The sequence below is a fragment of the Emys orbicularis genome, chromosome 19 (genome assembly GCF_028017835.1).
Source record: "Emys orbicularis isolate rEmyOrb1 chromosome 19, rEmyOrb1.hap1, whole genome shotgun sequence".
NCBI lineage: Eukaryota > Metazoa > Chordata > Testudines > Emydidae > Emys > Emys orbicularis.
Genome location: NC_088701.1, coordinates 23600292 through 23613556, shown reverse-complemented (window position 1 = coordinate 23613556; position 13265 = coordinate 23600292). Strand labels below are relative to the sequence as shown.

General features: G+C 52.8%; 1 protein-coding gene across 1 annotated transcript; it reads right to left on the bottom strand.

Annotated features, from left to right (window-relative positions):
- Positions 1-2439: 2439 nt before the first annotated feature.
- Positions 2440-7888, bottom strand: TUBA1B (tubulin alpha 1b). Its single transcript, XM_065419301.1, has 4 exons — positions 7799-7888; positions 5732-5954; positions 5461-5609; positions 2440-3642 (listed from the first exon to the last, which is right to left on the bottom strand). Exons 1-4 carry the CDS (start codon positions 7799-7801, stop codon positions 2665-2667), a joined length of 1353 nt encoding a protein of 450 aa, XP_065275373.1. The 5' UTR covers positions 7802-7888; the 3' UTR covers positions 2440-2664.
- Positions 7889-13265: the final 5377 nt, after the last annotated feature.

The window sequence follows — 13265 nt, the reverse complement described above, 5'->3', positions numbered from 1 at the left end:
CAAACTGGCCAGTTCTGTGCACCTCCCTTCACTCCAGATCTCTCTCCACTTCAAATTCCAGTACCCCTTTGCTTTCCCCAACCTCATCTTTGCTTTCAAGCATCTCAAATCCCTCTGCAGGTGTTCCTGCTACCCCACCTTCTACAGGTTCACTGGGTTCTTCCCTCTCATGCCCCAAACACACACCTGCTTCCTTCCCACTCCCTCGCTTCAGAAGAGCAGCACTTCTTCCAGGAACCTTATACCCCAGGATGTAACAGCCACCGTGTTCTGGATGAAGCAGATTAACGTTCTCAGGCAGGGAACATGTGATCCTACTTGTACAAGCAATCATATGCTGACAGTGCTCCCTGAATTTCCCTGGGAGGTGATCCCTGGTAGGAGTGAGAATGTCTGAACCCGATAGACCACATGCTAACCCTGAACAAACATTAGCTGTATAGCCAGGCACAGTAAAGCCTATTGTCTCCAGCACACAATGGGAGCATTGCTGTATGCTCTCATCTGCTTTATAGATTAGAAAACATTGTATAGTATTTTGCATATGACAACCATGTTTTAAAATATATTTACAGCACCTAGTTTGCTCCTAGGGCGTATGTTCTTAAAAGGACAATTCCCCTTCCAGGAAAGATTGCACGTTTCTTTTTTTTTTAATATTTTGAAATAGTGGGGAGAAAAAAAGACTCCATAACCACCCTCCTCTCCATTTTATGCTCGAGACCTAGGGCCTGCCCAGCATTTCAAACATACAGCACTAAGGGGATGTTTATTTAAAAGAGATGGTGATAGGGCTGGATGGAGCCATTGGTGACCGTGGCCAACAGCAAGTCCTTGGAGTCGATCCACAGTAGGGGCATTTCCAGCAGTGTAGCTGCACTGGTGCTTAGGGGGTAGAATATGGTGCTTGCTCAACTTGGTTACCAGAGCAGATCACAGTTCAACATAAACTTCCCTTGTAGATGCAGCAACAGAACGACATTGGTGCAGGGTCCCTAATGCAGACAGGCCCTAGGACCGTCACTAGTCTCCCCATAAACCTGGGGTATTCTGAGCTGCACCAAGAGCCTGTGCACCACGCAAGAGGGGGTGTTTGAGTCACAGAAGGTAGGTGAGTCAGATGACCAGGGAGGGAAGGAGGTGCTGCTGCAGCCGCAAGGAATAGAAGTGATAAGCAGCTTGTCAGCTTCCCCCACCACCTTGGCAGAAAGCTGCTGCATAATCCCTAGGCAGGTCAGGAATTCCCATACACGCTCCTAGCCTGTCATGCGATCACCAACCAGCTGGTACTAGATGCTTCAGAGCAAGGTGCAAGAAAGCCTGTCAGGTAGTTATGGAATAAACTGCCCCTAGGGGAAGTCACCTTCCACCCCCCAAGTTGCAGATGCTTTATCACCATCATAGTTTCATCTGTTAACACCCATCACTGCAGACTGCTCCAACCTGCAGGTTATAAAAATCCAGCCTGCAAGGTTTGGAGGAGACATCTTTCTCTATTGGCCATTGCCGTCAGAGAGCAGCTCAGGGCTTATTAGAAGGGAAATTGAGATACTGAGCTATGAATTTCTAGGCCTGATCACATCACATCAGCCAAGCCTCACTGGGAGATGCTGTGCCACAAACTCCAAAACATCCTTTGCTGCAAGAAAGCCGTTCTACCTCCTGCCTGAGGCAGAAATTGTGAGTCTTTACCCGATTGTTCAGCTGCCATGACTATGGTGAGGCCCACAGTCATTTCAAAAACTGGTTTATTCAAAATGCAGCTGGAGCTCTGTTCTGCTGGGTTATTGCAAGGGCTCAATGCATGGAGCCTGCTTTAAGAGCACCGTACAGCCTAGCATTCAAGACACGGGTCTGTGAAACTTGTAACAAGCTGTGCCACTCTCAAAGGGCTGGTCAGCCAGAAGCGTATTCATCAGGCACCTGACTAGACCTCTTACGCACTCACCAGGATCCAGCAGCTGGGATGTTGCCTAGCAAATCCTGGCTTTCCACTAGGAACATTCCACCTGGTCCCTTTCATGCCACAATGCGTAGTGAAGGCTGCTGTTCACAATGTGGGGTCTTGCGCGCATGTTTTTAGCTTGCCAGGCACAGTACCTGCAGAGCCAGCTGAGTGCGCCTTCACCATCCAGGCTTGTTTTAAGCCGCTTGAGGGAGAGCTCTGGCAGAAGGTCAGCTTAAAGCAGGGAAGAACTGAGATTCTCATTCAGTGGCTCTCAGTGGAATGAGGGGCGGGAGGCACATGCCCGCCACCGGGCTGGTGTTTAGTCTTCGAAGGAAGCCAACATTGAAGGACAGAAGCATTAGGGAAGGAACTAGCCAGGTGTTCACTGCAGCTTGGAACGGCTGATCTGTGGGCCTACAGTTTGGACTCCACATGCACTCTGGGACATAGGATCGATTTGTATTAGACACACACAGCAATCTTTTTTTTTGAAAGCCTTTTTTATTTCAGACATGATACGTTTACAAAGACAAATGGAAAATTGACATGATCAAAATTTGAAACAGTGGGAACTAGTCAGATTGCTGTACTCCTTAAAGGCTCCTTCATACCATTGTGGTACCATCCATCGCTTCCCTAGTTAACAAGTAAGCTAAGTGTTTTAAGATGAACTTTTGTGGACACAGGACGTGCTGCAGGGATTTAAGAGGGTTAATCTATTCCTCCCCTTCCTCTTCACCCTCCCCTTCAACAGAATCCACACCAACCTCTTCGTAATCCTTCTCTAGGGCAGCCATGTCCTCCCGAGCCTCCGAGAACTCACCTTCCTCCATCCCCTCCCCTACGTACCAGTGAACAAAGGCACGCTTGGCATACATCAGGTCAAACTTGTGGTCCAGACGAGCCCAGGCCTCGGCTATGGCTGTGGTGTTGCTCAGCATGCACACAGCCCGCTGCACCTTGGCCAGGTCACCGCCAGGAACCACAGTGGGAGGCTGGTAGTTGATACCAACCTTGAAGCCAGTTGGGCACCAGTCCACAAACTGGATGCTACGCTTGGTTTTGATGGTGGCAATAGCAGCATTGACATCTTTGGGAACCACATCCCCACGGTACAACAGGCAGCAAGCCATGTATTTCCCGTGGCGAGGGTCACATTTCACCATCTGGTTGGCTGGCTCAAAGCAAGCGTTTGTGATCTCTGCTACAGAAAGCTGCTCATGGTAAGCTTTCTCAGCAGAGATGACTGGGGCATAGGTGGCCAGAGGGAAGTGGATACGGGGGTAGGGCACCAAGTTGGTCTGGAACTCGGTCAGATCTACATTCAGGGCACCATCAAATCGGAGGGAGGCGGTGATGGAGGACACGATCTGGCTAATAAGGCGGTTCAGGTTGGTGTAGGTGGGGCGCTCGATGTCTAGGTTCCTGCGGCAGATGTCATAGATGGCCTCGTTGTCTACCATGAAGGCACAGTCCGAGTGCTCCAGGGTGGTGTGGGTGGTCAGGATGGAGTTGTAGGGCTCCACCACTGCGGTGGAGACCTGAGGAGCAGGGTAGATGGAGAACTCCAGCTTGGACTTCTTGCCATAGTCAACGGACAGACGCTCCATCAGCAGGGAGGTGAACCCAGAACCAGTGCCACCTCCAAAGCTGTGGAAGACCAGGAAGCCCTGGAGACCTGTGCACTGGTCGGCCTAGAAGACAGTGGAAAGAAAAGCAAGAGGAATTTAGTACAAGTTGTGCTGCAAATACAGGCTATGTAGTATGAGAGAACAGAACAGTCTTCCATCCCACACGGCTGACAATTTTCTTCCACATTTCAGTGTTCACTGAAGAGGAGATGCCTGAATGTAGGGCTTGAGGCTGGAGAGAAGAGTGTCTACTTCCCTCACCCCCAGCATAGTTTAAATCTGTGCAGCAGGACCGGCTCTAGTTAGTCCCCAGTCAGTTACATGCACTACACATCTGCCCTTACGCCAGGGGGCAGAATGCTCCCGACAGGCGGTCTTTGTTGCGAGTTCCACCTAATACCGATCCATCACGCTTACTGAACTGTCAATCATTCATCCCTAGATGGAGCCGTATCAGAAGAGACTGCCAGGGACCACTGTGCCTCTGTTCAGACCCCACACAGCCCAGATTTGCAGTATCAGAGGCCATATTGCCCCTCTTTGGCGGCATCTGCCAGGTGGAAACTCCAACCCCTTAGAAAGCTCATCCTAAGACATGGTGGAAGACATGGCTACTCCTCCTGATCCCATAAGATGCCTCCTTTTACATAGTGTGGAAGATCTGCCTGAGCAATGGTCAGTGCCCAGCTGCTGGAGGTGAGCCAGCAAATCCCAGTCTCCAGACAGGAGGAAGAGGCTGAAGTAGAACTACTGCACATGTCTAGCGCCACAGGCTGCAGTAGACTGGATGCAGGAGACTCCCTCAGCCTCACGTTGTTAAGCCCTTTCTAGGGCAGCAGTCCTAGGAGGGCCACATCAGAGTAGTTTAGTTGTGTCGCACAGCTCCTTCCTCTTTACAAGAGAGCCAAAGTCACTCAAGCAGATCAGATACCCTAGGAAGGGGGATGAAGCTCTCTAAATGCAAGCATCACCCAGAGTCACCAGTTCTCCCTCCCATTAGACATACAGGTGCAAGGACAGCAGGCAGACCCCTTTTGAGGGGGCCAAATTCCAGTTGTATAGGTAAAGGACTTGTGTCAATGGGAGAATTGCAGAGACCAAGGGTAGCACCTTTCTTGTATGCAGTAATTAGGGTTCTAGTGATTTGCTCAGTATTCACGGCACTCTGAACATCAGTGGGGAGGATGTGCTCAGTTGAAGGCTGCTGATTTCCCCATGCTAAATTACCTCTCCTCTGCACTCTCCTCGCCTGCACCAGCTCCCAGCCTAGGTCACTCCCATGCCACACCCTAGCCTATCACAATGCTCAGGAATGTGAGTGGTTGACAGGTAAAATGTTACTGTTAAGTTTAAGTGACCACCCAGTGAGAGGCTGGTAGAAGGAGGAGGAGTTCTCACGTCTCAGAGCTGCCATTCCAGCCGGTCTGCAGGCACAAGCAGACACTGCCTTGCATTGGTTTACAGTCCCATATGTGGAGGATCAACTTTACAGCCACGAGGATGGAACATTATTCTAATAAAAGCTTATTCTACAGCTCATGAGTAAGTCCCACAAGTCACAAATATACCGAGTGGCCCTAGCATCAGACATCCCTGTGCTAGACGGTGCCGAGGTCTCCACCAAATGTAAACATCCAAGTACCCAACATGTGACATTCCTTCAGAGCCACGCCCAGCTCGGACTAATACAGATCTCCAACACTCCAAGAAAGAAGAACCAGCTGTTGGACGACAAGAGTGGGTCTCTAGATTCCTCTGGAATGGCAGCTGCTCCCGCAAGTGTAACCAGAGGGAGGGGTACTACAGATTGAAGATTTCTCCCTTCCCCACCACACACCAATAAAGACACTCAACGAAACCCCTCAGATGAGCGGTATTTACCAGCTTGCGGATCCTGTCGAGAACCAGGTCGATGATTTCTTTCCCAATGGTGTAGTGCCCACGGGCATAGTTGTTGGCAGCGTCTTCCTTGCCGGTGATGAGCTGCTCGGGGTGGAAGAGCTGGCGGTAGGTCCCGGTGCGCACTTCATCTGGGGAGAGGAAAGGCAGAGAGTTTGTCTCCCCGCCGTCCACGCACAGCAGCTGTCTGCTATAGGCACGTGAGTTACAAGGGAGCCCAGAAAGCAGGCAGATGATGGCTTCGCGTACTCACCTATGACCGTTGGCTCCAAGTCCACAAAGACGGCTCTGGGGACGTGCTTGCCAGCGCCCGTCTCACTGAAGAAGGTGTTGAAGGAGTCGTCTCCTCCGCCGATGGTCTTGTCGCTGGGCATCTGGCCATCCGGCTGGATCCCATGTTCCAGGCAGTAGAGCTCCCAGCAGGCATTGCCGATCTGGACACCAGCCTGGCCGACGTGGATAGAGATGCACTCACGCTGCGGAAGAAAGGGAGGGAAACAGTTAGTGACATGAGTTCATTATAATCAGTGTCTACGGTGTCCCTGCACCATTACTCCCAAGTACCTCATTGCTCTGGGTTAGACCCTGCCCTTTGGAACAAGGACCTCCTCTCGCTGTATTAAAAGGGCAGCAAGGGAACAGGGTGATGTGGTCCAATGGACAGGCAGGGCACTGCACTGGGGATCAGGGGATCAGTTCCCCCAACTGCAAGCTCTGTGCCTGGTTTTCCCCAGTCACAAGGCAGGAATAGTATTGTTTATTCACCTTCAATGTCTATAGATCATGATATCGGGGCCGTTGGTCCAATCTCCAGTAGCATGTGGTCAGTGCTTCAGGAGATCTTTTGAGTCACAGCATGAGCTCTGAATTGCTGGGTTCAGGAAGGAGTAAGTTTTGGATCTGTAGTTAGTGAACTAATCTCTGGTCAGATTTCCTGCACTTTAGAACAGATTTCCTATGACACACATTGGGATTGGATTACCATTTTGCATCCAGATTCTGGTCTGCATGTGCCCACTTTCCCTCCCCGCACCTGCCCCTCCACTGGCATAGGGAGGGAATTTCTTTATTTAGCTAAATAAAGAATGCTACATCTCATGTCATGATCACATTTCTCATAGCATAGGAAGAATAGTCTTAGTCAGAGGAGAAGGAGGAAATATGCAATGGAGCTTTCCACCCTGTGGTCTAGTAAAGAAAAAAAAAAATTAAAAATGAATGAACTATTCAGCATAAAGCAGCAACTGCGACCAGCCTCTGAGTGGTTTACCAGCAATCACACCACTTGCAAGCCATCAGCTGACCGTCTCCCCACTCTCAAAAAATAGAACTGATGCGGTCAGCTTCCACATCTGCAAAGCAGAAAGGTCTAAGCAAATGGTTCCTCTCCCCACACACAGATTTACTCTCTGCAGGAACATCTGCCACCAGGGGCCCACTCCCAACCCATTGCGATCTGCCTCTGCGAACAGATGGCACTGGGGGCCCAGGCGACTGGACCAGGGAATTACAGCCTCCCATAACCCCCCCAAATGCAGCGCTTCCGTTTCCTCTGGAAACGACCCACAGCATGAACCCAGTGGCCACTTCTCTCCAGCGAGCGTTTCCAGCAGCTGCAGGAGGGGGATCTATTTTAGCAGGAGATGCCAGGGAGAGCCGTCCTGTTCCCCTGCAACGCCCCACTTGATCCCGGGAACACTCGGCCCTTCGGAGCCGCCCGGGTTTCTCTTGACAAGAGCCGTAGGGGTCCCCCCCCCCCCAAGGAGCGGCGGAGGGAGACGTTGCAGGAGCTGCAGTGGGTCAGGGCGGGAATTAGGGCAGCAGCAACGGGGGGGGGGGGTATTTGCAATGAGGAGTGTGCGGAGGGGGCACGAGGGGCTGTGGCGCATGCCTAGGCTGGGCAGTTTGCAGGGATGGCGGGGGGGGGGGGCACCGGCAGACACGGCAGCTGGCGGGGGGGGGAGGAGGATTATACAACAGGTCGGACCAGGAAACAGCTGCTGCGGGGCGGGGAGCCCCGCACGTGCAGACGCGACTCAACACGTGGCCTTTTAAAACACCCACACCCCGGTTTGCAGGGACGGGGGATGCGCGCGCACCCGGCCGTTGCCGCCGCCGCCACGCGCCCGACCCCTTCCCCGCGCGCGGGAAATGTAACGGCCGGCGGGAGGGAGGCGCCAATGGGGGCTGGCTCGCGCGCCCGCCCGCCCCTCCCCTCAGGGTTTGGCGCCAACGCAGCCCCCTGGCCCGATCCAGGCCCCTCCCCCACCTAGCCCCCCACACCTCGCCAGATCCCCCAGCCCCCCCCTCCCCCGCTCACCATGCTGCGGGGCGGGCGGGCGCAGGTAGCGGGCGGGCGGGGACGTTACTTCTCCCGACAAGTGAAGAGTCGCTGGAAGTAACCGAGTGAGGCGAGCGGGCGCCGGCGGCGCCTTTTCTATCCGCGTCCCCGGGGAGGCGGGGCCCGGCCGCCTGCGTCATCCCCGAGCCCGGCCGCCATTGGCGGGCGGGCCCGTCCGTCTGTGAGCTCACAATGCGGGGGCTGCTGTGGGGGACCCCGTGTTTAGCTGGGCGTTGGGGGCACCTCCAACTGAACCCCCCCAGCCGGCCCCTCCCCTAACTACCCCCAGCCGGCCCCACCCTCGCCCCCAGCAGAAGATCTGGGTTTAGGGGCGCCCCCACCCCAGGGGTCCCCAGGATCCAGCGCCCCCTCACCCCAGGGACACCCCCAGCAGCAGCCAGAGCTGGGGTACCCCCGTGCCCCCCAGATTGCAGAGCGGGCCCCCAAAGGGGGACACCCCCCGTACAAGGGGAACACCCGGGGCCGGTCGGGGGCCGTTTGCCCAGCAGGGTGGGGGCGTGGATGGGTCCGGCGCTCGGCGCTGTACGCACCTGGTGCTGTACGCACCCGGCTCTGGCGGCTGCACAAACCAGGCTGCTCAACCTGGCTCCTCTGCAGCCCCCCGAAACCTTCGCTGCGGCCCCCTTTGTAAAGCTGAGGACCCCCGGGGGGAACCACTGGTCTAGGGTCATGACGGCGTTTCACAGACCCCATAGACCCATCTGCACAGCCCCGGGGCCACACGTTGGAAACCCGTGTTTGAAACAAAGGGCCCTTTCAGTACAGGCCAGAGCGGGTTGGGTTTTAACTAGATCCCCCCAAGCCAGGCAGATGCTGCTGGCTCCCGGCGGGTGGGGAAGACAAATGTCTGGCAGCTGCCAGGGGCTTCTCTGCACATTTGGCTTCCAAATAACTGGGATCGTTTCAGGCTGAGCAGCAGCTGAAGCTCTCACCCCAGCCCCTCGCCCCCTCCCCGCAGATGCCAGCTTAGATTCGCCGCGACCAGAGAAAAATGCAACTTTGCAAGCTACTGTCAAGCGCCCAGATCGAAAATTGCAGCTGCTGCATTAGGAGGGGCTTTGGGAGGCCTGCACGTGAGCTCCGCCAGCCGGGCGGCACAGCCAGCCTTTGTCCTCGGCTTTAAAATCAAACCAGTAAAACTGCATCATCATGCGCAGAGGATGAGGCTGGCAGAAGAAGAGGAAAGGCAGCCGGGTCTGGGTTCCCGGATGCCATCAATAATGGAGCAAGCTGCAGAGCTGTGTGCAGGGCGGGGGAGCTAGGCCAGGCCGCCTGACTGGGACTGCGGCTCCAGGCTGCAGAGGAAAAATGCGGCAGCAGGGACAGGACTGGCTCTGCCTGGCTCCCATGGGCAGGGCGCGGGAGCAAAGAAATGCGCAAAGAAACGCACCAGAGGGGAGCAGGGGGCTGAGCTGAGTCTGGGCTCACACACCCGGGTTACTCCTGGGGAAGAACTCCAGCCTCCAGGAGCCAGAGGGGAAGCAGTCCCAGGGGAGAGAGAAAGGGGAAACAGTGCTTCTCCAAACGCCCTCCCTGCCAGTCCAAGCACACGCCACAGCAGCACCCACCGCCCCCTGGACACCCACTGCAGCCCTGATCCCCACACACCCCAATCACCCTGTAAACTCCGCCCTTTGGCAAGGGCACACTGGGAAGCAGCATACCCCTCCAGCCAGGGACATCCCCTGCAAACATCTTCCTGCAAACCCTGGACCCCTCAGTATTTAACGTATCCTTTCATCCTCCTGTCTCTCCTTCCCCCTGCTGTCCATGTGTCTGACCCCCTGTGTAGAGCTCCCCTCTAGCCTCTGCCTTCTGTTGCACCCAAAGGAGTCTAGCTCGCTTCCCCCTGCTCTCCCTTTGGGGAGCTGTGGCCCCAGCATGGCCGGTTTGTTGTTCACTCTGGGCAAGGCTCACCTAGACAACAGCAGCAGCCTGGCCTAGCAGTGTTGCCTGGATTCCCATTTCCTTAGGCAAAGTGGAGGCAGCAGGAGTGGGGGACTCCTCTCCCCCTCCTTGCACTGCACCAAGTCTGCCCAGAGGCCAAGGGGCAAGGAGAGGATGTAGGGCTCTCACCCTTTGTAGCCCCCTTAATGCAGGAGGAGGAGTTCATAGGCACCAATAATAACCTGGTTTTAAGAAGGGGCTGCAACCGTCTAGTTTCTTTATTCCCAAACCTGGGCTTCTCTGGGACCTGCCTGCAGCTGGGAGGTGTGATTGACAGGTGACAAAGCCTGGGTTGTCACTGAAGGCAGGGCAGAAGCATTGGGGGATGGTCCAGTCCAACTAGAGCAGCAATCACAACGATATTTATTTGCACTTCAGTGATAATAGCAGTGAAAACCCCTGTGCACTACTGTGAGCCTTTGGCATCTGGACCCGTGGTGTGTTGCAAACAGGACAGGTATCTGCAGTGCCAAAATCCTATAACCCATGTAAGGTATTAGGGGGAGGGACCTAGCAGGGCAGGCCTGGGCATTGGATGATGGTTGCAATGCAGGCCTTTTAAAAAGCTGCAAGGCAAAGCCGCAGGCTGCTCTTGGCCCAGAGCCTGTTGCCGACCTCCCCTATCTGGAATGGCCCCCTCCTCAAAGCACACACAAGGGAGCCAATCTGCAGCCGGTGGGCCTTGCTCTGTCCTGAAGATGGGCCCGACAGATGTAAAAAGCACCCTGCTCGTGTTCAGCAGGGCCACACTCACCTAGAAAACAGTCTGGGAGGGTGATGGCCAGTCTCTGCTTTCCTGGCACAACCGTCTTTTCCCAGGAGGCCCACAAACACAACCCGAAACCCAGGGAGAAGGGGCTTGTTGCAGAGCATTCATCTCAGCCTGCCAGCTTTATCTCTTGAACTTGGACTGGGGGCACGTTCTGTGTTGTCCCCATTTTAATCCCTTGCCCTTGAGGCCGCATACTGCCCAGCTGCGGTACATCTCCTCTGATGTGGGTCTTCACAGAAACTTGTCAATGCCACCCCTCAGTCAGCCAGAGGAGACACTGTTGAGCTATGCAAAGCATTCCCTGCTCCCCAGCGCCTGGAGACAAGCAGGATGCCTCTGGTATTTGTTATAAGATGTGGAGCTCTCTCTCAAGGTTATTCATAGATAGGAGAACTTGCTTGGTGCAGTCACAGCAGGCGACTTCTTGCGGATGGGCCCTGCTCAGATTTCAAATGGGGCAGGCAGCTGCTGTCTTTGTAGCGATAGAGAGGTTTGCTTGGGTGGAAGCCCTGTTTGCTACCTGTCAGGCTACCTTCTAAAGGTTTGCAAAATAGACAAAAGGAAACCCACACCTCCTTCCCCTTTTATGCAGAGTTTGCAGGGCTTTTTCTGTTGTCCCAGAGCTTAGCACTCAGGCCTTGTCTGCATGATGCTTTTTTCCTAAAATTTCCCACAGTTGCTACTACTGGTGGAAGTGCATTGACAGCAGGCAACTGTGAGAATGTTAAGGGGAAAACAAGGCTAGTGCAGACAGACCCAGAATCATGTGAATGTGTTTGGCTGGCAGTTTGATAACATGTCAACGTTCTTCCCTTCCCTCGCGGGATCTGCAAACGGCTCTAGCTAGATGTGTTATTTGATCTGTATTTTGTACAATGACTAACAAAAGGGGCAGGCCAAGAATACCTGAAGACCTTTCAGAGGCTTCTAAAACAAAAATGGTCCATTTTTCACTAGGCCAAAACTTTGTCTCCATTTCCTCTCTCGTCCCACCTCCAAACTGAAATGTGTTTGATCTAATCTCTTACACGGCTCATTCTAAATAATCCTATTTCCTGTTGTTTTTCTGAGTGGTTTATGAATAACCTCCCTGCTCTCTCACCACAGGCTGCAAAGAAACCTCTGTTTTCACACAGTGGCTGCTTCTACACTGGCAAAGCTGGAGCATTTACTACCCCTCCCCACCCCCCTTCTCACTGCTGCAGGGCTGCCGGTGGAAGTGAGAGCTGTAGACAGGGCTCAGGTAAGCCTGTGCATTTTTATCACTGTGCCATCATCTAACCATGCTCTAAACTCCACTGCAGCCTCTAACATCGCTACCCCTGGGCTGAGTATTACAGATTCCATTTTTGCCCATGTAGACAAGACTTAGGAAAGCATCGTTCACACAAAAGTATTACACGTTCCAAAGCAGTTTTTACTTGCAAGCAAAAGCAAACTACATGGGGTATTGTTAAAAAGGTTTCAGTCCCTTATGTTGTCCTATGGTACAGGAGGAAAAGGTCTATAGATTAAAAAAATACTTATTTGTACACCATGTTGTTATCCTGTGGAACTCACTGCCACAGGAAGTCAAGTCAAATCAATGGATAGCTTTTATAAAGACCTGGATAATTGTCTGATCAACAACACTGATAAAACAAGGTAATAATAATCTCATGCTTCAAGCTGTAAACTGATCACCTTCAGGGAACTTCAGCAAAGAGGGCAGTTGAAATGAACACTTGCGTTTAAGAAACTTGTTAGGGGGTTCCTGTAGCCAGTGAATGCAAACCTCTCAAAGATTAGATGTTTGCAAGAATGAACATGCACTCAGTCCTGATGGGTAAGAAAGGGCTTGCCACAACTGCCCTCCAGAAAGGCTTACATGGATTGTGTTTATTTGTCTCCGGGCTAGCCACTGGAGGACAGCATAGGTGCATCTGAACAGTGGCTCTCTGAAGCATGGTTCCTGTGCATGCATGAATCCGTAGTTTTAGACTCATGACCAATTACTCCAGCACAGAATGTAGTGCTTTGTGTTTAATTGCATCTGGCATCTCTGAGTAGCCATCTTGTTTGGACAAGGATACTGGAGAAAGCCCATTAGTGATTGTCCTCCAGTGGTAATTCTTCTACTGATTAAACATTCAGAAGAGCTTTGATGCTTTTAATACCTAAACAAAATGCCCAATCTATACCCAGCAAAGTTCTTCTGATAACTATTAAAACATGTTGGGAACTCATTTATAAGCTGCCGGTTCCCCTACACAAATGACAGCAGGATGTTACAAAAAAATACTGTATTCAAAGCTGCATGCCTGAATAGAATTAATTCTTCTCAGGCTAGGAACACACAGACCATTGTGCTCATTGCATTCAGGGCTGTTTCCCTGATCCCATTTTCATTGTCAATATGAGCTTTTCTTAAAGGCATGCCCAGCCCCTGCTACCCTTTCTCCCCTCTCAAATTTCACCTTGTTTGACTTCCATTATTTATTCCATTTTGGAGCTAACATTGAATAGCAAAGGTGGGGCATTATGCCACTTAGCAGCCTCTTTTTTAATCTTTCCAACCAAAAAGGGTTTTTGTGTGTGAGTGGCTCTAACTGAAAGCAGGTACTTAACTCTGCTTGCTGTAGCCTGCATCCTGCCCTTTAACTGTTGTTGTTTGTTTTGCAGGAGGAAGGGCTTTAGGAACCGACAATGCTGGAGGGGGTGGGTTGA